The sequence below is a fragment of the Xenopus laevis genome, chromosome 7L (assembly GCF_017654675.1).
Source record: "Xenopus laevis strain J_2021 chromosome 7L, Xenopus_laevis_v10.1, whole genome shotgun sequence".
Taxonomy (NCBI): domain Eukaryota; kingdom Metazoa; phylum Chordata; class Amphibia; order Anura; family Pipidae; genus Xenopus; species Xenopus laevis.
The window spans coordinates 32,059,953-32,083,540 of NC_054383.1; the positions used below are offsets into that span (position 1 = coordinate 32,059,953).

The 23,588-nt window shown below is 38.7% G+C and overlaps 1 protein-coding gene and 1 long non-coding RNA gene across 11 annotated transcripts in view; both read left to right on the top strand.

Annotated features, from left to right (window-relative positions):
• myof.1.L (myoferlin, gene 1 L homeolog) overlaps positions 1-4,468 on the top strand; it is a 102,666-nt gene extending 98,198 nt beyond the window's left edge. For all 10 annotated transcript variants that reach the window (XM_018225305.2, XM_018225310.2, XM_018225308.2 and 7 more), the window contains 4 exons: positions 1,238-1,347; positions 2,956-3,103; positions 4,173-4,232; positions 4,416-4,468. In XM_018225305.2, coding sequence (XP_018080794.1) covers positions 1,238-1,347; positions 2,956-3,103; positions 4,173-4,211 — 297 coding nt within the window. In that variant the 3' untranslated portion in view covers positions 4,212-4,232; positions 4,416-4,468. The remainder of the gene's footprint in view (positions 1-1,237; positions 1,348-2,955; positions 3,104-4,172; positions 4,233-4,415) is intronic.
• A 1,535-nt stretch (positions 4,469-6,003) lies between these two features.
• Positions 6,004-13,595, top strand: LOC121395725. Its single transcript, XR_005962644.1, has 3 exons — positions 6,004-6,181; positions 10,876-10,966; positions 13,209-13,595. It is a non-coding gene; the product is annotated as an uncharacterized LOC121395725 (long non-coding RNA).
• Positions 13,596-23,588: the final 9,993 nt, after the last annotated feature.

Here is a 23,588-nt window from a genome sequence, read left to right on the forward strand (position 1 = left end):
TTTTTTGTATATTAGAAAAATTGCTTTGAATTTTATATTTTGTTTCATTATGCAAAAAGATTTTTGGGTGGAGGACCCCTTTAATAATACTACTCAAAAGTAGATCTTTTTTTGTGAAATCCATTTGGTTTCATACATTTTGCTTTTAAAGATATCCTATCTGAGTAAAAACAATATCCCAGATTTTATGTTTTTTATGTGATGATAGTGTGTGTGTGTGTGTGTGTGTGTGTGTGTGTATGTGTGTGTGTGTGTGTGTGTGTGTGTGTGTGGACCCTGTTTTTATGAAGCTTGCTTTTCCTTAGAATAATGAATATTATTTGTGTCAACAATTTTAAGGGATGCATCGAATTCACTATTTTGGATTCGGCCAAACCCCCGAATCCTTCTGGAAATATTTGGCCGAATACTAATCCGAATCCTAATTTGCATGTGCAATTTAGGGTTGGGAAGCAGAAACATTTTTTACTTCATTATTTTGTTACAAAAAGTCACTCAATTTCCCTTCCCGCCCTAATTTGCATATGCAAATTAGAATTCGGATTTGGTTCTGCCAGGCAGAAGGATTCGTCCGAAACCTGTTGAAAAAGACTGAATCCTGGCCGAATCCCAAACCGAATCCTAGATTCGGTGCATCCCTAACAATTTTAAAGCTTTTTGTACAGAAAGTAGTCTTAACATATCATTGCAATATATATATATATATATATATATATATATATATATATATATATATATATATATATATATATATATATATATATATATATATTGACAGTTGCCAAGAAAATAAGCATGCAATGCTATATAATTATGGCCCTTTATGAATCCTTGCCTGCTGGGTGCCTATTCATAGCTCTGAAAGCTGGTAAATAGTTAAATAAAACAGGAAAATAGCTCAGAAGTTGCTCAAAATCTTCTTTTACAAACTAAAAATTACTCCATTTATAACTTATGAGAATATATTATTCAGTTAGAAATCCCTATGTGCATGTTATGATCCATATATTGTAAATCAATTATATTTTGAAAACATGGCTCTTTTGATTCTTTCATAAAATGTAAAATCGAATTTTAAAAACATTTTACAACTGTAAGGTACAATTTTTTCTTGATAATTTTTTCAGACTTTCTTGTTTAAAGAAACCACCTTCTGAAATATGGAGACCTTCAAGTACTGCTGAAATTTGTGTGAATGTAAAAGCTAATTTCATAAATCTGTTTTTGTTTTCAATAGGGGAAAATTGAGATGACCCTTGAGGTACTGAATGAAAAAGAGGCTGACGAACGGCCTGCTGGCAAGGGACGAGATGAGCCCAACATGAACCCCAAGTTAGAGCTACCAAAGTGAGCACTTTCTCTCTTAACCAGAATCTAATCTGTCAATTTAAGTAGGCATTTTATTATTTTTATCCAACCAGACTGTGCTTGATTAAAGTGATGCTGACACAATGTGAAAGATGGCCCATTATGTACATGCCCATTATACACTTTTTTCAAATGGCCACTTTTCACAGCTGCAGCCAGTGGCGTAACTAGATATAAATGGGCCCCACAGCAATTCTTTTTCAGGCTCCCAAAATGTCTAGAGATTTACCAATATTTATTGAAATTGGATATGAATAAGGACCTCACGGGCCCCTATACCTCCTGGGCCCCCGAGTCTGCTTCCTCTGTAGTAATGCCCCTGCCTACAGATGCATGAAATTTATGTCTGACCCTCTAAGAAACATTATTACACAGTCACATACAGAATAGTAGGAAGGAACCCAGCTTCATATGTACCATAGTGACTGCCAAGGCTGCTGTAGTGTTGAAAATATAGTTCAAAAGGGATGCCAGGGGTCTGGATGTGACATTCCAATGGTGTTTTTAAAACGTGCCACTATCATTTTAAAGGACCACTATTCATCAAATGAAATCACTCTGAAAAAACCACTGCAGTCAAAATGTAATTGAATCTCATTGTTTTACACTGAGAAGCATTTGAGGGCCGATTCACTAACTTCGAGTGAAGGATTCGAAGTAAAAAAACTTAGAATTTCGAAGTGTTTTTTGGGCTACTTTGACCATCGAATGGGCTACTACGACCTTCGACTAAGACTTCGAATCGAACTATTCGAACTAAAAATCGTTCGACGATTCGATAGTCGAATTACTGTCTCTTTAAGAAAAAACTTCGACCCCCTAGTTCGCCATCTAAAAGCTACCGAACTCAATGTTAGCCTATGGGGAAGGTCTCCATAGGCTTGGCTAACTTTTTGATCGAAGGATATTCCTTCGATCGTTGGATTAAAATCCTTCGAATCATTCGATTCGAAGGATTTTATCGTTCGATCGAAGGAATAATCGAACTATATGCGCTAAAATCCTTCGACTTCGATATTCGAAGTCGAAGGATTTTAATTCCCAGTCGAATATCAAGGGTTAATTAACCCTCGATATTCGACCCTTTGTGAATCGGCCCCTAAATGTTTTGCTGATGGTCAGCACTCTCACCGTCTGCCATTGACCCGATTGTTTTCCATGTTTTCAATGGGAAGCAGTGACCGCCGATTAGGATATTTTAGTATATTTTAACCCAGGCAGTCGTCCATAAGAACACTGTGGAGATCAAAATGCCCATGTGCCCTAGGGCTATGGGCATGACAAATGAGGACAATGGAAAAATGATAAACTCTGCGCAGCCAAAGTAGAAAATAAGCAAATAAGCAAAGGGATTATATAGTTTAATAGTTCCACTGGATAAATACCAAAATAAAGTATAAGTGCCCATGTGAAATGTTGTACAAATAAACACCGTCCAGTTGTTTTTCTTGGTTAGACTCACCAGCTCATTAATCTGCCCCAAGTGCATAATTTATTAAAATGTAATATTCTCTAGGACTAAAACAATAAATAAAAATGAAACCTTTGTTTGATAAAGGAATTAATACTGTTGCTTTGAAATTGCAGCCGGCCAGACACCTCCTTCCTCTGGTTTACAAACCCATGCAAGACCATGAAATTTATCATATGGCGCAGATTTAAATGGGTATTTATTGGACTCATCGTCCTGCTCCTTGTACTTCTGTTCCTTGCAGTCTTCTTCTATTCTTTGCCGGTAAGACTTGCATTTATTTATATATGTATTATATATTTTTATTCTGAACTGCATTGGTTGCCATCTTAATATGTGTTCAACACAATGTCTCATTTTGTAATTATCACATTTCATTCCTGTTATCAAGCTGGTTAACTTAGTGCTGTAATTTTTTTTGCAAAATAAGATCATATTTAGATATTTATTTAAAAATGTACCACTACTTGAGCACAATAAGTGCAAGTCCTGATTTCGAGGAAAATCGGTACAGGTATGGGACCTGTTATCCAGAATGCTCAGGACCTGGGGTTTTCCAGATATTGGTGTCTTTCCCTAATTTGGATCTCCATAACTTAACTCTACTTAAAAAACATTTACACATTAATTAAATCCAGTAGCAATGTTTTGCCTTCAATTAGGATTAATTATATCTTAGTTGGGATCAACTACAAGGTTGAATTATTTGATTAATATGGAGCCTATAGGAGATGGCCTTCCCATAATTTGGAGCGTTCTGGATAATGGATTTCCGGATAATGAATCCCATGCATATATGAGCAATATCTCTATGAAAACACAATGATTTGGCAAGCAACCAAGAACTATTTCCACTGAAATAGCAAACAGAAGCTACTGCCTTTCAATAGCTATAGATATTTACAAGTTTTAAAGTATTTTACAGGTTAATTATTACTGGAAAATGACTCAGAATTAAATTTGCATTACCTTTTAACCACTGTTATGCTTTAATTCATAGAATCTAATCCTGTGGGATTTTTTTCCACCATGGGAAAATGTGTTGCTATGCAATGCATGATGCTTGAGACAGCATAGGCCAGTTTTCTCTGAATTTAATCCAAAGGTATAATCACTATGGCAGGAGAATGAAACAAACCTCAAGTATATGCGCAGGTCTTGGGTGAATTCACCTACAGTCAATGCCCAGGGCAGGGTAGGTTTGGTTACAGAAAAGGAAGGGTTGTGACATCTAGCAGAGAGGATACAGAAGCAATGTAAATAGATTAATTAAAAAAAAAAGTGTTATTCCATGGCTTGTGACCTATATCAAAATGTGTGTTTTGTCTTACAGGGCTATGTTTCTATGAAGATTGTGAAACCCAATGTATAAGAACAGCAACGAAATGCCAACATGCAGGTCCGGACTGAGAATTAAAATAGGCCCTGGCATTTCAGGTACACAGAGGCCCAATCAGCTCACATAGAGGCCCAAACAGCCCCACCAGCCCACTAAATACTGACTTTCTATGGCACCTTATAGCAGCCCCTCTGGCATTTGCCAGAATTCACAGATTGCCAGTCCGGGCCTGCCAACATGGACCATACTCTCCCTACTTAACTTAATGAATTTATATTCTTAAAACTTGACATAAGAGACAAAGTGAATCTTAGAGAAAAAAAACACCCACCACGTACTTTATTTCACACATGTTTTGGGTGCAGGGTTCAACATTTGTACACTTATATACAAAGCTTACATATCACTACTTTTTTTATTCCATGGGTCCACACTCAACTGTGATAATGTGTTTTTCTCTTTATAATAGAACCATATGTTGCAAGTGCTTAAATGTGCAATAAACCAAATAGATTGGTGTATATATGATAGCTAATCAGATGAAAAAACAAATGTATTTGTTTGTAGTTTTTAGATAGAAATTTTATAATTGTGCTAAACTTATACACAAGCAAAATAAATGTCACATTTTCCATTTCTGTGTGTTGCGTTATGATTCCTGAAACAAGTGTGAGAACAGACAAAACAAGGCAGGTAACAACAATATGCCTGTCTGCTCCTCTGATAATTGATTTGAAGATACTGATTGAATTCTACAACTCTCTTATGGCAATGACAACAGTACAATTTTTCGCCAGTGTTTAATCTCCTCCAGCTCAGGTGACAACATGTCAGAAGACACCTTTGTACTGGCATTAATGTAAATCGCTGGTGGTAAAACATTAATTGCATAGTCGAAAAAAGTTAATTGCAAGGAAAGGTTTTGTCTACCCAGTACAGGCAACAAAACATACCATGTGCCATTCCCATTATATGTTTCACTTTCACACTTTCAGCTTATAGCATACATGCTGATTTATCAAACTGAACAATAAAAAAAGGTATCTATTTGCCAATCTCACATTTACTATGCTTTCATTACACTGAGCTTAAATGGGCAATTATGGGTAGCAAGCTTTTCATTGCTTAAAGGGATTCTGTCATGATACTTATGTTGTTTTTATTTCTAAATTACACTGTTTACACTGCAAATAATTCACTCCACAATATAAAATTTCATTCCTAAAGTGTATGGTTTTTTAGTTGTAATATTGGTGTGTAGGCAGCCATCTCAGGTAATTTTGCCTGGTCATGTACCGTCAGAAAGAGCCAGAACTTCAGGATGGAACTGCTTTCCGGCAGGCTATTTCTCCTACTCAATATAACTGAATTTGTCACCGTGGGACCTGGATTTTACTATTGAGTGCTGTTCTTAGATCTACCAGGCAGCTGTTATCTTGTGTTAGGGAGCTGCTACCTGGTTACCTTCCCATTGTTCTGTTGTTAAGCTACTGGGCAGGAAAGGGTGGGGGTGATATGACTCCAACTTGCAGTACAGCAGTAAAGGGTCTGTTTCCTCTGTGTTAATCATGCCCCAGGTCCTGAGAATGAGCCCCATTGGCTTCCTAAACAGAGAATGCTTTGTTCTTCAGAACCTTGATAAGGCATTCCATTTTGTTCCATACCCTAAAAGTAGTGTACATTGCTGTGCTGGGGTTTCCTACTTTCCCAGCTTTTTACAACCAGTAATATCTGCCATCTTTACACAACAACTTGCTCTCTTGCTCTCATTTGTGCACCAGCCGTTAAATAAAGTTTCTTTCTTCTATAAAAAAGTGTATAGGCACAAGGTGTCAGTGAGGCGTGGCTTCCTGTGTATGAGAAGAGTAACTGTTTCTTACTGTGCGGAGGTGATTATTGTGCAGAGACAAGCAGCAGAAACAAGAAGAATTAGCAAAGACAGAAAGCTTTGGATCAGAGAATCTGCAGAAAGAAAGAAAAGAGGGAGGGGAGGATTCTGAGAGGTAATGGAAAACAGAAATAGATTTAGCAGAAAGGTGGCCCATCCTGTTTCAACTTAGTCTACCCACATAGAGATGATATGCCAGCCTGGCTTTACATTTCAAGTGAGGCGCTATAGTGCAAACACTTCTGTACCAGCCCAAGGAAAGCACAGCCCTTTAGCAGGGAATATCTGTGCTTCCAAACATGCTTCTGTAGCTCCCTATTCTGCCATTTCACTACACATGCTCTGTGCTGCTGTCACTTACTGAGCTTAGGGATCAAAGAACAATATACTGAATATAAATGTCACAATATTAATTAGAATTTAATAATCAGCCTTGCAGCATCAGCTTATATGACGTCATTTTCTGCTTGATTTTCGTTTGAGACGACCCCTAAGTTTAGCTTCTCAACAGCTGCTCAGAGCCCACTGAGCATGTGAGTGTCACAGACACTTTCCAAGATGGTTACCATCATGTGACAATTTTGAAGTCCTGGATCATTGTTGCTACTAAAGGAGAAGGAAAGTCTGTTAGCAGTTGGTGGTGCCAAATGTTAGGTACCCCCAAGTGATTGTATTGACTTAACTGAAACCCCGGGCCGGTGCTCCTATTGGCAGAAACCTGCACCGGCCCTGGGTTTTTCTAGCGAGCACCGCGGAGAGATCTTTTGGCGTCTTCTTTCTTCAAATTTCCCCGGGCAAACACATGCTCAGTAGAAAAGCCGACTTTTTCGTTAAAGTTTGGCTTTTCGTTCTACTGCGCATGCACAACCGCACAAAGGAAGAGGCTCGCTCCGTGGTGCTCACTGATATAACCCCAGGCGGGTGCAGGTTTCTGCCAATAGGAGCACCGGCCCGGGGTTTCAGGTAAGTCAATACAATCACTTGGGGGTGCCTAACATTTGGCAACCCCAAGTGCTAACAGACTTTCCTTCTCCTCTAAGAAGCTGAAACTTTAGGCTGGTGCAATAAGTTCATTATATAAAATACGCAATTTTTAGCCACATTCAGTTTTTAGGGTTTAGTTTAATTACAATACATGCTTACAGTAGTCTACTGGTAATGTGCCAATGTATGGAGCCATTGGTCCCAAATGGTTGTGTACTTGTAGGTATGCTGGATAAATACTTACAGCAAAATATATGCCTTTAGGGCTCTTACACATGAGCGTTCTGACCTGCGCTCCCCTGCGTTCCGTTTTTTGGCGTTCAGCCGCAGGGGAGCGCAGGAATAGACGCAAGTCATTATTTGAAATGGGGCTGTACTCACTCAGGCGCGTGTAGGCGCCGAACGCAGGAAAAATGCAGCATGTTGCGTCTGAACCTGTGTTCGGCGCCTACACGCGCCTGAGTGAGTACAGCCCCATTTCAAATAATGACTTGCGTCTATTCCTGCGCTCCCCTGCGGCTGAACGCCAAAAAACGGAACGCAGGGGAGCGCAGGTCAGAACGCTCATGTGTAAGAGCCCTTATATATCTTTTTGAAACAGTTTTCATCACTCTCCCTGTGGATATAGAGTGATATAGCTGAATGGTAAAGTGCAGCCACTGCGGTCACCCTGAAGCAGCAGAACAGTGCAAAAAAAAAATGGCCACAGGAAGAGAAGATGTAGGGGGCCCAGTGAGGCCCTAATTAATAAACAATAGATAAGTGTTGGCCTCGCAGAGCAATAGTATTGAGCAATAGTATTGAACCCTGGAAAGCTGCAGAAGAAGGCAAATAATTCAAACACTCGGAAAAATAAAAAAGTGGTTCACCTTTACTTTTAGTATGATGTAGAGCAGGGGTCCCCAGCCTTTTTTACCCGGCCTAGCCTGTAAAATACCTGCCAAGGCCAGGGCCGGTATTACAAATTTACCGGCAATGTAACTGCCGGTAAATTTGTAATACCATCAAAAGGAGCCCTCGGCCTGCCCCCAATCGCCCCCAATCCCCTGCAACTTACCTTTTCTTTTGCCTCTTCTAGTGTCCGTGGTGTGACCCCGCCCCTTTTTACGTCACATCACATCCTGCCCCTTTGAGGCCCCGCCCCCCAGCAGCCGGTAATTTTTTTTATAAAAGGTGGCAACCCTACCCGTGAGCCACATTCAAAAATAAAAAGAGTTGGGAAGCAACACAGGTATGCAAAACGTTCCTGGGGTGCCAAATAAGTGCTGTGATTGGCTATTTGGTGGCCCCTATGTGGACTGGCACACTACAAGAGGCTCTGTTTGGCAGTGCACCTGGTTTTTATGCAGTCAAAAGTTGACTCCTAGCCAGGAATTCAAAAATAAGCACCTGCTTTGAGGCCACTGGAAGCAACATCCAAGGGGTTGGAGAGCAACATGTTGCTCGCGAGCTACTGGTTGGGGATCACTGATGTAGAGAATGATATTCTGAGTCAATTTGCACTTGGTTTTCATTTTTTATTATTTGTGGTTTTTGAGTTATTTAGCTTTTTTGTTAAGAGTTCTCCAGTTTACAGTTTCAGCAATATGCTTGCTAGGGTCCCAGATATCTTAGCAACCATGTATTGATTTGAATAACAGACTGGAATATGAATAGGAGAGGCCTGAATAGAAACGAGTAACAAAAAGTAGCCATAATAATACATTTGTAGCCTTACAGCGTATTTGTTTTTAGCTGGGTTCAGTGACCCCCATTTGAAAGCTGGAAACAGTCAAACAAAATGGCAAATAATTCAAAAACTATCCAAAAGAAAAAATGAACATGAAAAGTTGCTTAGAACTGGCCATTCTATAGCAAACTAAAAGTTAACTTAAAGGTGAACCACCCCTTTCAAGGTGAGCTATTTTTTAATGAACTTCATTTCATGGAACTATATTATCACTTATATTATCACTTAAATAAACGATTGTACCATTTCTGTATATAGAGACTTGAGACTTTGTTTAGAGGGGGGGATGAGGAATGTGATTTTTTTTTTCAGAAAAAATACTGAATTTTAACTATTACTATTTTCACAATAGTTATTATCACATATTTAAAAAAGCTCCTACATATAAAATAGGTGAAAATACAAGTTAAAAAAAAGATAACAGATACAAGAGTTAAGTTTCCCTTTAAATGAATGAAATCAAATTTATGCTTATATATCTTAGGGTAATGGCACAGAATGACATAGGGGAAGTTTTACTGCTGCATTTCCAATTAGCCTAAAAGTTCAAATGTCCTGCATTGCCTTCTATGTGTCCATTAAAGGCTCTGTAGTATGTATTATTGTAAATACCAATTTAGTATGTATTATTGTAAATACCAATGTGCCTCTCTGTCTCCACAAGCATCAACAGCCCTCTCGACCCCATACGGCTCCCCCCACCACCAGTCACCTGGACACCCAGCTGGCGAGTCCTGCCAACAAGTAAAATGGCCCCTCAATTAAAAAAAACCCTTGCACACACAGCCACGTCTCCACGTCTCTTGTCCAAAACCAACCAGGGTCCCCATGTTTATGCTTCTAACAGTATACAGAGCCCCATACAGATAAAAAAGTACATGATGGGACACTACTATGTACAGTTACAATTTGTAATGTCTTCTTCCAATTTTCCCACAATTAAACCAGGTTTCAGCGAGTGTTGTACATGCAGCAATTCCCAGGCTTCTTCTGCATTAAAATGTATTTCTGGATGCTGAGTCACGGGTATCTCAGATTGTTACATCTTTAATTGCCCTTAACTTTTTTTCAATTTAACTATTGGATGATTTGTAATATTAATCTTCATTATTCTGTCATGATTTTTATGATGTCATTTTTATTTTTACACTGTTTACAATGCAAATAATTCACTATACAATATAAAATTTAATTCCTGAACCAGCAAGTATATTTTATTTTGTTGTTATATTGGTGTGTTGGTGCCATCTCAGGTCATTTTGCCTGGCCATGTGCTTTCAGAAAGAGCCAGGACTTAGAGTTGCTATCTGGTTACCTTCCCATTGTTCTGTTGTTAGGCTGCTGGGCGGGAAAGGGAGGGGTATCACTCCAACTTGCAGTACAGCAGTAAAGAGTGACTGAAGTTTATCAGAGCACAAGTCACATGACAGAGGCAGCTGGGAAATTGACAATATGCCTAGCCCCATGCCAGATTTCAAAATTATATATAAAAAATCTGTTTGCTCTTTTGAGATACAGATTTCAGTGCAGAATTCTGCCAGAGCAGCACTATTAACTGATGAAAAACATTTTTTTAATATGACACTATTCCTTTCATAAGTTTTTTAATTTTATATTATAGGTAATGACAGAGCCAGCTCACTCCAGTGTACATGCATGTATTACAGCCATATGTAGACCAAACCACGTAGTAGGAGAAACAACAGCCTACCAGAATGCAGTTCCATCCTAAAGTGCTGGCTCTTTCTGAAAGCACATGACCAGGCAAAATTAACTGAGATGGCGCCTACACACCAATATTACAACTAAAGGCGCACACTATTGATAATAAACAAGTGTTCCCTCTGATATGTTGCAATCGTTAAATGACTTTAGAAGCTTACATATTGGTCTCAAATGGTCTATGTATGAACAAATGTGACCCAATTAGCCACTCAAAATCCCTTCTGGATCAAACTTTTCAATAAGACAAATCAGCTGATTTGAGAAGCCCGTGACTTCTTGTAAATAGGGTGAGGTCTTTCTGCTGCCTATGTACATCAGTTGAAGCATTGACTTTTCTTTAATTTCATTTTATTGTGTTTTTCTCTTTTTAGAGCTCGGTATTAATTATTTGGAAGAAGGAAACTACACTAAAGCCATAGAGTTGATCAGTGAACCCATCAGATTAGATCCCAAGGATTACAGGTATGTTCTGTTTTTTACCCCTTGAGCCTCCAGATTTATATTATAGGCAACCTCATTTAGATTAGTAGTACTCTGAATCACAGAGATTAATTTACTTTTGTTGTGTGCATATACCGTAAATGACAATGAAGGGCATGGAAAAAGTAAGATGCCTGAAACAGTGTGACAGTCCAGTTATTAACCCATTACATGTTTAGCAAGATGTTTTAATAGGGTGCTTTACCTTAAGTTTTAGTATGTAATAGAATGACTTATTCTAAGTAACTTTTCAATTGGCTTCCATTATTTCTGTGTTATTGTTTTCAAATGATTTGCCTTCTTCTTACTGTTTACAGCTTTCAAATGGGGGTCACTGATTCTCATCTTTCTACTCAGACCTCTCCTTTTCATATTCCAGTCTTTTATGCAATTTGTAATTGCATACATTTGGACCCTAGCAATCAGATTGCTAATATTGCAAACAGCAGAGCTGCTGAATTAAACGCTAAATAACTCAAAAACCCACAAATAATAAAATATGAAAACCAATTGCACATTGTCTCATAATATCGCGCTCTACATCATACTAAAAGTTAGTTTAAATGTGAGCAACCCCTTAAAAGGAAATATATGCACTTAGTACTCTTGAGGTGCAACTGTCCTACTGCTTGTTTAGGCAGAGCTTTTTTTTTATTCAAAACAGTTATTGAAACTGCTCCCTTAGCAGTAAGATATTTTACATTGTTTCTTGAAGTTTATAGTGTTGTCTAAAGTCCAGAGCCCACCACCAAGACCTGTGTTTATAGCATCACTAGTTTGTCCTGTAGAAGGATTTATTATTGGACTGATACACCCTGGGAAACCGGTAGTAGTGGATTTCACAACAAGAGAAAACAGATGTTCAAGCAATATTCACTTCCAGAGATACTATACCAGTATGGAACCTGTTATCCAGAATGATCGGGACGTGGTGTTTTCCAGATAAGGGATCTTTCTGTAGTTTTGCTTTCAACAATTACTACTAAATTATAATTTAAAAATGTAATAAACCCAATGGGATTTAGGGATGCACCGAATCCCAGATTCTGTTTGGTATTCGGCCAGGATTCTGCCTTTTTTCAGCAGGATTCGTATTCGGCCAAATCGTCCTGCCTGGCCGAACCGAATCCGAATTTGCATATGCAAATTAGGGGCAGCGAGGGAAATCACGTGACTTTTTGTCACAAAACAAGGAAGTAAAAAATGTTTTCCCCTTCCCATCCGTAATTTGCATATGTAAATTAGGATTCGGTTCGGTATTCGGCTGAATACTTCACAAAGGATTCGGGGGTTCTGCCGAATCCAAAATAGTGGATTAGATGCATCCCTAGATTGTTTTGCTTCCAATTAGGATTAATTATATTTAATTTGAGATTAAGTACAAGGTACTGTCTTTTTTTCAGAGAAAAAGGAAATTGTTTTTGAATTATTTGACTAAATTGGAGTCTATGAGTGATGCTTTCGCCTAATTTCTGGATAATGAGTTTCCGGATCCCATGTGTTAGAGTCCAATTCATGTGGTGCAATTCTGTCAAAATCACTAAGTGAACCCTGGGATTAAAAGGCTGGCAGTTACTGACTGTACTTCCTGCTGGTTATCAGCGGCAGTCTTAAATCGCAATAGGACAAATTTTGTCTCTCTGCGCATGCTTGAAATACTAACCTTTCCTCCGTTATACCTTGGCGCTGTCCCTGCTATATTTGCATGCGCACAATTATTATTGGGGCATGCGCACTATAAGACAGTGAGGGAACTGAAGCGTCATACCATACACAGGATGGCGGCAGCATTAGGCAAAGCAGGCTGTAAACCAGAGATATAAATAACTACTCAAATTTACAAATAGGTGAGCTAAAAATATAGCGATCACACACTACTGTAGTAGGACGATTCAGGGGTGTAGTGTGTAATATTTGCCTTTTGTTCTCCTTTAAGGCAGAATAAATAGAAAATTAACAGTTTTCCATTGACTGGCATGTGCAGGTAAATGATCTGCATATATTTATTGGTTAATAGTCCCTCTGTAGGCTGAGCTGCAGCAGTTATGCATTCAAAGCATCTCCTAGATATTCATTACTGTCCAGCATGAATCCAACCCCAAAAATCACATTTCTGTTTCGGATAGTGATCTCACTATGAAGGCAATCATTCTCCTCCCCCCCCCCCCCCCCCAGCACATTAATGTTTTAATCTTGACTTTGTGATTATTTTCCCTTTTGACAGATATTTTGGGAAAAGTTCATACTGCTATGAGCTGTTAACACTTTATCCTAAGATGCTCATGGACGCTGAAGTTTCCATTCCATCCAATTATCCTCTGATTACCCTAAAGGCTATTTCAGAAAAGGAAGAGCTTTGGCGAGGCTGCAGTGTAAGATCCCTCTCTCTATCAATTCTGCTTTCACGGTAGTACAAGTCACTAAGGGATTCAAAAAAGACTTGGGCTTCATTTGATTGTTGTATGGTTCTCCCAAGAAAATAGAGAGAAAAACAATGGTCCTAACAGCTATATCAGTATCTTTATTATCAGAGCCCTAAATGTCTACAATGGATGACTTTGTCCCTGCACACTCTTAAACAAAAGGAAAATAAAAACACCCTTGCAAAGAACTTCTACGGATATTGTCAGTGTAGATCTGTATTCCGCTTAATCCAAATAATTATTATTAGGTGCATCCCTGTTACTCAGGCATAAAAACTTTTGTCAAGTGGCATACACTTTGCCCCTTTAAGTAATATTTCCTGCCAGTAGGAGACGGATGGGGCCATAAATTGTTACAACTATTGAACTAGCTTGAAATTATTAAGCGCTCAGATTACGATTTTAAGGAGAAAGAGCAAAACAACTACAGTACCTTCCATGAGATGTTTTAACAATAATGAATTTGAGCTAAAACCATGAATTGGGTTATCACATTGACTTTTTAAAGATATGAATTTGACCGTTTGTAGCGATGGGCGTATTTGACCCGTTTCGTTTCGCCAAAAATTTGCCGCCGGCGAAATGTCGCCGACGCCCATTAATGTCTATGGGCATGAAAAAAAATTTGTTGCGCGGTGAAATTTTTTTTTGACGCGCGTCTTTTTATTTTGGCGCACAGCGCCATATAAGTCTATGGGCGTAATTTTTTCGGCAAAACAATCCCTAACCGTTTGGTCTTCAGTTAACATCAGTTAGGAATGATTAAGTACATCTATCTCATATGGCAGAATTAACTGAAATGCTGAACATGAAATGCTATTCGCAAATATGCATTTAATGTTGTTATATATATATATATATACATTTTTCAGTGTGTGTTTTTTTATATAGATTGGAGATCTCAAATTGATCAGATAATTAATAATAAATTAATATGTTTAAGTAAATTACCGTGTGCGACCAAATTAAATACTTTATTGCTATTTTATATCAAACTTAATTTCATCTCACGCACCACCCCAATAGGGGTAGTGTAATCTACTTATATAATAGTTGTGTGAAACACCATTCTTTTAATAGTATTAAGGTTTTATTCAGGCCAACAATACAAAACATAATCTTCAAGGAACATGTGGTTTTACTAACTCAGTCAGTTGTATGTAGTCATTGGGTTATCTGCCTCTCTAGTTTTCTGGGCGTTTAGCTGGCTGACAAAAGTCTGATGATCCCTAGAAGAACTTCTAGTTACCATTTATCTTGTCTCTGGACCTTGTAGAATGAGCACTTATGTCTATTGACTGATTGAAGTAATGACCATGTATTCAACCCTCAATAATATAAACAGTAATAGATTTCTCAAGTACAATGATTTACACCAGGAACATTTATCTTTGGCGAGGTGGGTTATTTATGTTGTGATAAAAAGGGGAAAGACTATTCTACAATAACAATATGTTGATTGTGGCATTGATTGCTCCCTTGAGAAGGGATGACCATGTTGGGTTCTTTACTGCAGGATACAAGAGAGGGGTAGCCTGGGGGTCTGTAAGAGGCTTAATTATGATTGTTTGTAATCAGTGTTGCAGCCCCACCACATTAGGGGTAATGTAATAATAGCTGCAATTCTTCATGTTTAGTATCTTTGACAGCTCAGTTAGTATTTAATCCATAATTGAAAACACTTGGTTGTTGCTGGTTACTTGACCTGCAGCAACTTTGGGTCTATAATTATATTGCCCCGATATAGTGATTTGGTGATAAGAGGGTAATGTAATATCAGCTGTAAAGTTTGCTTAAACTCTAGCCTTTAACAACCAGTTGGATGATAGCTTTCAACCAGCAGGCCAGAAGATCAGGTTTGGGATTGGATATTGATAAACCCATTACTTCTGAAAGCTCCAAATTACAAAAAGGTCGTCTTCCATAGACTCCATTTAATCAAAATAATCCCTTTTCTCTGTAATAATAAAACAGTGCCTTGTTTTTGGTCCTAGCAAATTTATAATTAACCCTTACTGGAAGCAAAACCAGCCTATTGGGTTTATTTAATGTTTAGATGATTTTCTAGTACACTTAAGGTATGAAGATCCAAATTACAGAAGGATCTGTTATCTGAGGTCCCGAGTATTCTGGATAACAGGTTCCATACCTGTACTAGCTGCTAATACCATGGGGTAAATTTATCAAAGAGTGAAGTTCCGCCACTAGAGTGAAATTCTGCAGCTCTCAATTCATTTCTATGGGATTTTGAAAGGCGTATTTATCAATGGGTGAAAGTGAAAGTTCACCCTTTGATAAATACACCTATAGAATGGAGAGTGGCGGAACTTCACTATTAACTTCACTCTTTGATAAATATACCCCATATGTGTGTAAATCCAAGTTTAATAAGAAGAAATGTTTTTTGCACACAAGACGATATGTCATAATAATTTATTCTATTCTGGGTGAAATATCTGTGAGCTGAACCTGACTATTAAAAGGGATACTGAGTAGTACATTTCTTTACAGTTGAAGGGGTGTCAGGGCTGAAATCTTATGAGTGATTAAGTCATGAATTGTTGTTTAATGTAACTGCTCCTTGTCTGCTCAAATGCTTGATATTGAAGTCCATCTCTCTAAGGCTTAAGCACACAGGCATTTTTGGCAGTTAACCACAAAATGCTATTAAACTGATAAATAATACAAGTGATTTCAGTAAAGTGAAATAGAAGTTAGATTGGAGCTGATCTCTTTATGTTGTTTTGCCACCTGTGAGGCATGTGTTACCCAATGCAACTGAGCCGAATACACACTGACAGCTCTGTCTTCCCTTTACATGCAAATCATTGACAAATTGCTGTTACTGCCTGTAACATAAATAGCAGGGGTAGCAAAGTGGGCAAAGGCTTTATCTGTGAGATTCTGTGCAGGGCAGTGCTGCCCATTGTGTATTTTGGAGGGCTGAACCTTCTGTAAGATTTTTATGTTGTAGACAAATTGGACCTAATACATTGTAGACAATTCATTTCTTCACTCACAGTCACACCACTGGTTGAATTAGCACATGTTTATACATGTGAGCAGTAACGCCACGCCAAGGCTTCAACCCTTTTACCGGCACACCGGGTGTAACGCCTCACACAAGACAAGACAAACGTGACAAACAAAGACAACAAACGAGGTTTAAACTGCACGTGTCTATGACGTCCCACCCTTTGCTCGTTTGAATAAAACTAAATTTAATCCAGGACAAGGTAAAAAAAAAAACCATCTTACTTCAGACAGGGAAAAAACCCTTGACCTGGATTTTTACAGAACTATATCCAAAACTAACAGGCTATAGGATCTATAGACATGATGTGCAGGAAGACGAAGCAGTCTGAGATCTTACCATCTGCTTGCCTTCTCGTTACACCCTTATCCTTTCATATCTCACATTCACTCACCATTCACTCACATATATATACCCACCTTATACTTACCCGCCATGCACCAGATGAGTGACTGCGCCTGATGTTACCAAGGAAGGAAATGCAGATGATAATACGGCCTTTGTGCAGCAGGTGGAGCTGATCTTGAATCCACAGATATCCCCACTGTCCTCTGATCTTATGTACCTATGCTAGATGGAACAGCATGTTATTATGACTGGCTGGATCATACACACTCACCTACTCACTTACTCCAGCCAGGAGGAACGTAGGAATGAAAAGCCAGAGACGATATTATTGTCCCCTGATGTGGCTTCATCTTCCTGAGACCCAAGAAATGACAGCTTTCCCTCATATGGCTTGAAGAGCTTTTCTGATGGCTGAACAGAGGGAAAAAAATTATTTAGTTAAGATGCTACAAAATACCTATTATGAGCAAGAGAATAGTTACTGTATTAGCGTTTAAATGTTGTTAGTTGGTTTTGGTTGTAAAAATAGCAGTTTGTGTTTCTGTTTGCAATGTAGTTTATAACACTAAACAATAAAGATTACAATGAAAATATACAGCCTTTAGAAATGGAAGTGCAATAGAGATACTTTTGCATTTTCCTTACGTGTATTGATTTTCATGGGATAAATAAAACTTGAGAAATCATGTACTTACTTCACTTGGCTGGAGAGGGGGCTCTGCTCCTTGTTCTTCCAGCACCACCCAATCGATGGACTCATAGAATTGGTGGCGCCTAATGTCCCCTCGTGCACCGAGCCGTCGCCTCGGATTCTTTCTAAGGAGCTAAAGTTTGAAAAGGCAATTATTTCTATACCACAGATTTTATACTCACTGAAAAACCCACCAATAAAACCACTGCAAATGATCCATAGGTTTGCAGGATAGTTATTCACATTGATGATAGGTTAGTTGGAATTAAACTGAAAACAGTCATTCAGTCCGGGACAGGCTTTTATGATACATATGAAATATGGCGCTTCAGAAAGTAGCAAAATTCTTGTAGCTCTTGCATGTTGTTATATACCCCTTTAAGAATGCAGAGGTGATAAAATAGGTTTTAACTAAGACAATGCAGTATAATTGGGGCATAAATACATTTGTGTTACAGTACTGTACCTCTATCCCACTGTCGCTACCCACCTTTTTCAGAAGATCTATTAGATCATCATCCAGCCATTCAGGTATTACAGGCTCATCCAAGGTGATCATTTCAATGAGTCTTTCTCTGTCGTCGCTGTAAAACAGGGCCTCTCCACTGGCCAAGTCACAGATGGTCATCCCAAGACCGCTGCATTATACGGCAATCCTTGTAGGATCTTGAACAGAATCAAAAGTTATAACTTAAGAGCATACGGAATTTTAAGCCAAATACTTATACTGATACCCCCGTAGCTAGGCATTTCGATTTAGCAAAGCACAATGTATGTCAGCTTAAATGGAAGGTGCTAGAGACAGTACCAAAACCAACCAGAGGGGGGGATCATAATACTTTATTATTACAGAGAGAGGCCAGATGGATAAATCGCTTAGAAAGTACCTACCCAAAAGGATTAAATTAACAATATAACCTAGCATGTTTTCTTTGAAAGGTCTTTGGAAATAATACTGTTCTGTTCTTTGTCCCCAGGATTTTTAACTAGTCAGCAAGTTGTAATGTCATGGATCTCCCGCTGAATCATGTATAGGTGAGTCCAGGTCCAGACTGAGAATTAAAATGGGCCCTGGCATTTCAGGTACACAGAGGCCCAAAACATTCCCCACCAGCCCACTAAATAGTGACTTTCTATGGGACCTTATAGCAGCCCCTCTGGCATTTGCCAGAACTCACAGATTGCCAGTCCGGGCCTGGGTGAGTCTATTCTATTAGGAAAATACCTTTCCAGCTATTGCCGTTATGCTGATTGCAACAATTTTGCAATATATTTGCTCAAATAGATAATATATGGATACGGAATTTCACTCTAGTGGCGGAACTTCACTCTTTGATAAATTTACCCCATAGGGTCTAGAAGTAACAAATCAAATAGCAACATAGAAATAGAATTTCTTTTGGGACCCAGGGCTTTGGGGTCACTTTGTACAGAGCCGGCCATTTCTCAGCACATTTCTGCCCTGTGTCACATGCTGCTGGTCACATGGCTCACAGGTCACATGCACAATGCAGGAAGTGTTTTCTGTGAGAAGTGATCAGAGGACTTGATGGGAGATGTAAGGAGGCAGGTAGGGAAGTTACATGTCTGTGCTCTCCTACGTACCACTGACTTATAGCATTGGCTGGGGGCTGTTGCTCTCTATTGCACACATATGACTTGCATACAGTACAGGGGTCTGTTACACACGTTACAAAGGGGATTGAACCATTGCAGACATGTAGGGGGGAAGCTCCACTGCACTGAAGGATCCAACTGTTGGGAGGGAGTCCTATATTTTATTTCTGACTTGTTACTAATTCATGTTCAGTCTGGTCCAAGTCACTCCAGTTAGTTAAAGAGACAGTCCTTCCAATGACAGAATCAGTATGATTATCCATGCTACATTAGAAGTGCAATATATGTTATTTTATATGCTGCTGTTCCCTGTATTGTGTGCGTCCTGCTGTAGGTTACACAGAGATGTTGGTCTGGCTCCCAGGAACAGTGTGGGCATCGCTGGTCCCTGCTGTTTCTTGCCAGCCCCCCCCCAACATGGATCTCTGGGGTTGACCCTCAAGGAGCACATGACCAAAACATACTACTCTGCATTATGCCTTATTATATAAGTGAATCCTTCAAGTGCCCACAATGGTGTTACTGGCAATCAGCAGGCCTGGGTGCAGGATGTACACCCAGACCCACCTCTGCACCCCCATCTAAAGAATAATGCAGCAGCGCATTCCCGGCACAAATACCTAGAAATATCCCCTCCCCCCCGCCTGGGGACTGGCAGTGATCTACATCAATGAGCCCTGCTGATTCTGAGTTATTATATATATATTAAACAAAGCACCGACACTGTATTCCAATAAATCACTTCCTATTATTTTTTTGTTTTAGAAACATGGATTAAAAGGTTATTTTTGAGACCCTCATTCCTTTAGTCTTATACTGGAAACCAGCAATGGGCATGGGCCGAGATCACTTCTTCTGGGTGCAGATATGGCGGAAAACCAAAGGCAGATCACAAGGATTTCTGAGAGAGATGCAAAGGTGACCAACTTAAATACACTCACCAAGTTGAAAAGTTGGTCTGGGTGCACCAGTCTCAGACCCTCAGCATAGGAAGCGAAAAACTGACTGCAGCATAATAAAGGGGGTAGCCAGGCACTCAAGGATTTTACAGGGGTCAAATAAATAAAAGGAAAAATGTATTGGAAGTTGCATTAAAATGATCAGCAACTCCAATTGCTTTTCACGTTTTGTGGCCCATGTGGAATCTTTGAGTGCCTGGATGCCCCCTCTTTCTGCTGCTGATAGTTACTGTTGTATACCTTGGGTGTAAAGTCTTCATTGTTGTGCATTTGAACGTGCCCTTGGCACTGGTGATTATTTTATTTGTAGGTTCAAGCTGATCAGCTGAAGTTTGCAGTTCTTCTGAATCTGCTTGATACTAGGCCAAAAGATGCTGCTTTTGATGACTCGTCGCTCCGGTCTTGCACAGAGCAAGATACAATACACTTCATGCACACAGCAGGCAGACAGGTAACTGCTTGTATGGAGTTTTATTATTGTTTCTTGTTTGTTTTCTTTTAAAGTGGTCATATTATATACAATTTTTATATTTTTCAGGGGACCACAAAAAAATGGTGTAAAATGCAGAAAATTGTAAAATGAGGTAATTCTGGATAATAGGTCCCATACCTGTATTTTAGAAAATATGTGATACAGGGTGGCTCTCCTTTAAGTTAACTTTTAGTATGTTATAGAATGGCTCTTTCTAAGTAACTTTTCAATTGCTCTTTTTTTTCTTTATTTAATACTTCTTGAATTATGTGTCTTCCTCTGCTGACTTTTTCCAGCTTTCAAATGGGGGTCACTGACCCTCTTCTAAAAAAACAAATCCTCTGTAAGACTTCATATGTATTGTTATTGCTTCTTTTTAATTACTCCTCTTTTTGATCAGGTCCTCTCCTATTAATATTCCAGTCTCTCATTCAAATCAGTGCATGGTTGCTAGGGTTATTTGGACCTTAGCAACCAGATTGCAAAAATTGCAAACTGGAGAGCTGCTGAATAAAAAGTTAAATAACTCAAAAAACCACAAATAATAAAAAAAAATTATAAAATAATAAAAGATTAAAACCAATTGCAAATTGTCTCAGAATATCACTCTCCAAATCAAACTAAAAGTTAATATAGAGAGGAACATCCCCTTTTAAGTATAAAAATGTATTTTTAAAAACAGTCGCCTTAAATACTCTCTGTTGTTCTTTCAGAAAACTGGTCCAAACTGGAGAAACTTTATTCAGAAGAGATGGAAAAGCACTACAGTGTCGGAAATGGCTGCCCCAGCCAGAGCTGCAGTGAGGTCTTTACCCAATTCTTCTGCAGAGCGTATCATGGGGCGCTGGCTACTTGTGTGCAGAAACATCAGCAATTCCCAGAATTCAAAATATAATACAATGAGTAATTTAAATATAATCCATCTGAAAAATTAAAATATTTCCTTTTTTTTTTAAACACAATGTTCTTTACATAAAGACTACAATAATTGCGATACATTAAAGTAAATTATATTCATTTGCAAGTTAACAAAATGTAAACTGCAAGGAAACTGATAGGAAATCTAATTTTTAGTATGTTTTCCTGGTAATCCTACATGGTATTGTTAAAATTCCTCTTAAGGTCTAGAGTCAACTAAAACAAAAAATAAATGGTGCTGTTACCTCAAACCAACTACAAAACCACTTTAAAGTCGAAACCCTTTGATGCACATCCACCGTGTGTGCTGCTGAATAGGTCCAAATGTAAACTTGCAAGGATCGACCGAGACTGCAGGTTAACTGCTCAAACTTAGTGTTTATTGTTTAACACAACATGTTTCGAGTCTCATAGGACTCTTTGTCAAGTGTATAACAAAATGTGAAAAAGCATAATATATAGTGTTTCACAGGAAATGACATCATCAAGTGAGTGCCCGCCCTCCAACAAAAAGAAAGGGAAAAAGAGCAACAAAAAAGCTCTATTTGGAAACAATGTTTAAACGGCAATTTGCTACAACGTAAGTCAATGTCCATATTCAATAAAGTTCATTTTCCAAAAGGGGAAGAATTTGTGTTTTCTTTCGTGAGTTGGTTTCTGCTGTCACCGAAGTGCTGTAAAACATATATACTGTGAAAGAGTAAAACATTCGACCAATGGGCGAAAAACTAGCACTGCCTAATACGGCCTACTTGCCCAATCTGTCTCAGGAAAATTAGACAATCTGACTCAGAGTCCCATCGGACTTAAACATAATTTCTACATGGAAATTTAACATATTCACTATACGTTACCATAAATGGAAATTCTGAAACTTTCTTACTGCGTGGCTAAGGCAAGGGGTCAGAATCTGGAAGAGAGGTTAAGCATGAAGTTAGCATTAACACATGAATCACAGAAAACTTTTCACACTCCATGATTCGTTTAGCCCTTTAGGATTTACAGTATTTAACTTTTTAATCCAATACATCTCTCTCTGTGATAGTCTTTATTTCAAATCCCCACCTCTTGGGGGGGTATGTACGACCTCCAAGACTAGCCATTTTAATTGGTTAACGTTGTGGTTCATAGCCGAAAAATGTCTAGCTACGGTTGTATCCGTATAGGTATCCTTTTTAAAGTTTCTAATATAACCTCGATGTTCCTTGATACGGGATTTAACCTGCCTCACTGTCTGCCCCACATATGCCATCCCGCATGGGCATTTAAGTAAATACACAACATTACCAGTGTCGCAGGTGGCATAATGATGTAAGCGTATGGGATTCCCGTCACACGGATGGTTGATGGTATCACCTTTGATAATGGATGTACAACAAACACAATTTAGACATGCAAACGTGCCCTTCTTTGGTTTGCCGATAAATCTTTGGGTGCGCGGACCCGGGGGATTAACTTCTGATGGACATAGGATATCCCTTAGGTTACTACCCCTTTTATAACTGAATAAAGGGGAACTAGGGAAACATTTACCTAGAGCGTTATCTTGTTGGACTATGGGCCAGTATTTTCGGATGGTTTTTTCTATAGCCTTACTATTCATACTGAAAGTAGATACAAACGGTAGTACCCTATTTTCTTTTTTAGGTTTGTATGTAAGGAGTTCTTTCCTGTCAATCTTGTAAGTCTCTTCAATACAGTTATTAATGGACTTACGGTTGTAACCCCTATCTATAAATCTTTTTTCAAGTTCTCAGTAGCACACTCATATTTATCTATATCGGACGAAATCCTACGAGCCCGTAGGAACTGCCCTTTTGGGATTGCTTTAATTACATTAGGGGCATGGAAACTCGTGGCATGTAAAACATTATTTCTATCAGTATCCTTTCTATACAAGCTAGTATGTACTCGGCCATCAGTAATGGTGAGGTGCACGTCCAGGAAATTCAATGAGAGTCCACCAACCTCAGATTTGAACTTGATGGTCCTATGGGCTTTATTAGCCTCTATGAGCATATTCTCAAAGGTTTGGACAGAGCCTTTCCAAAAGATGAGGATATCGTCCACATACCGAAAGTACTGGATGATATGTTGTTTAAATGCCCCTTCCAGAAACACTTTCTTTTCAAGGTCATGCAC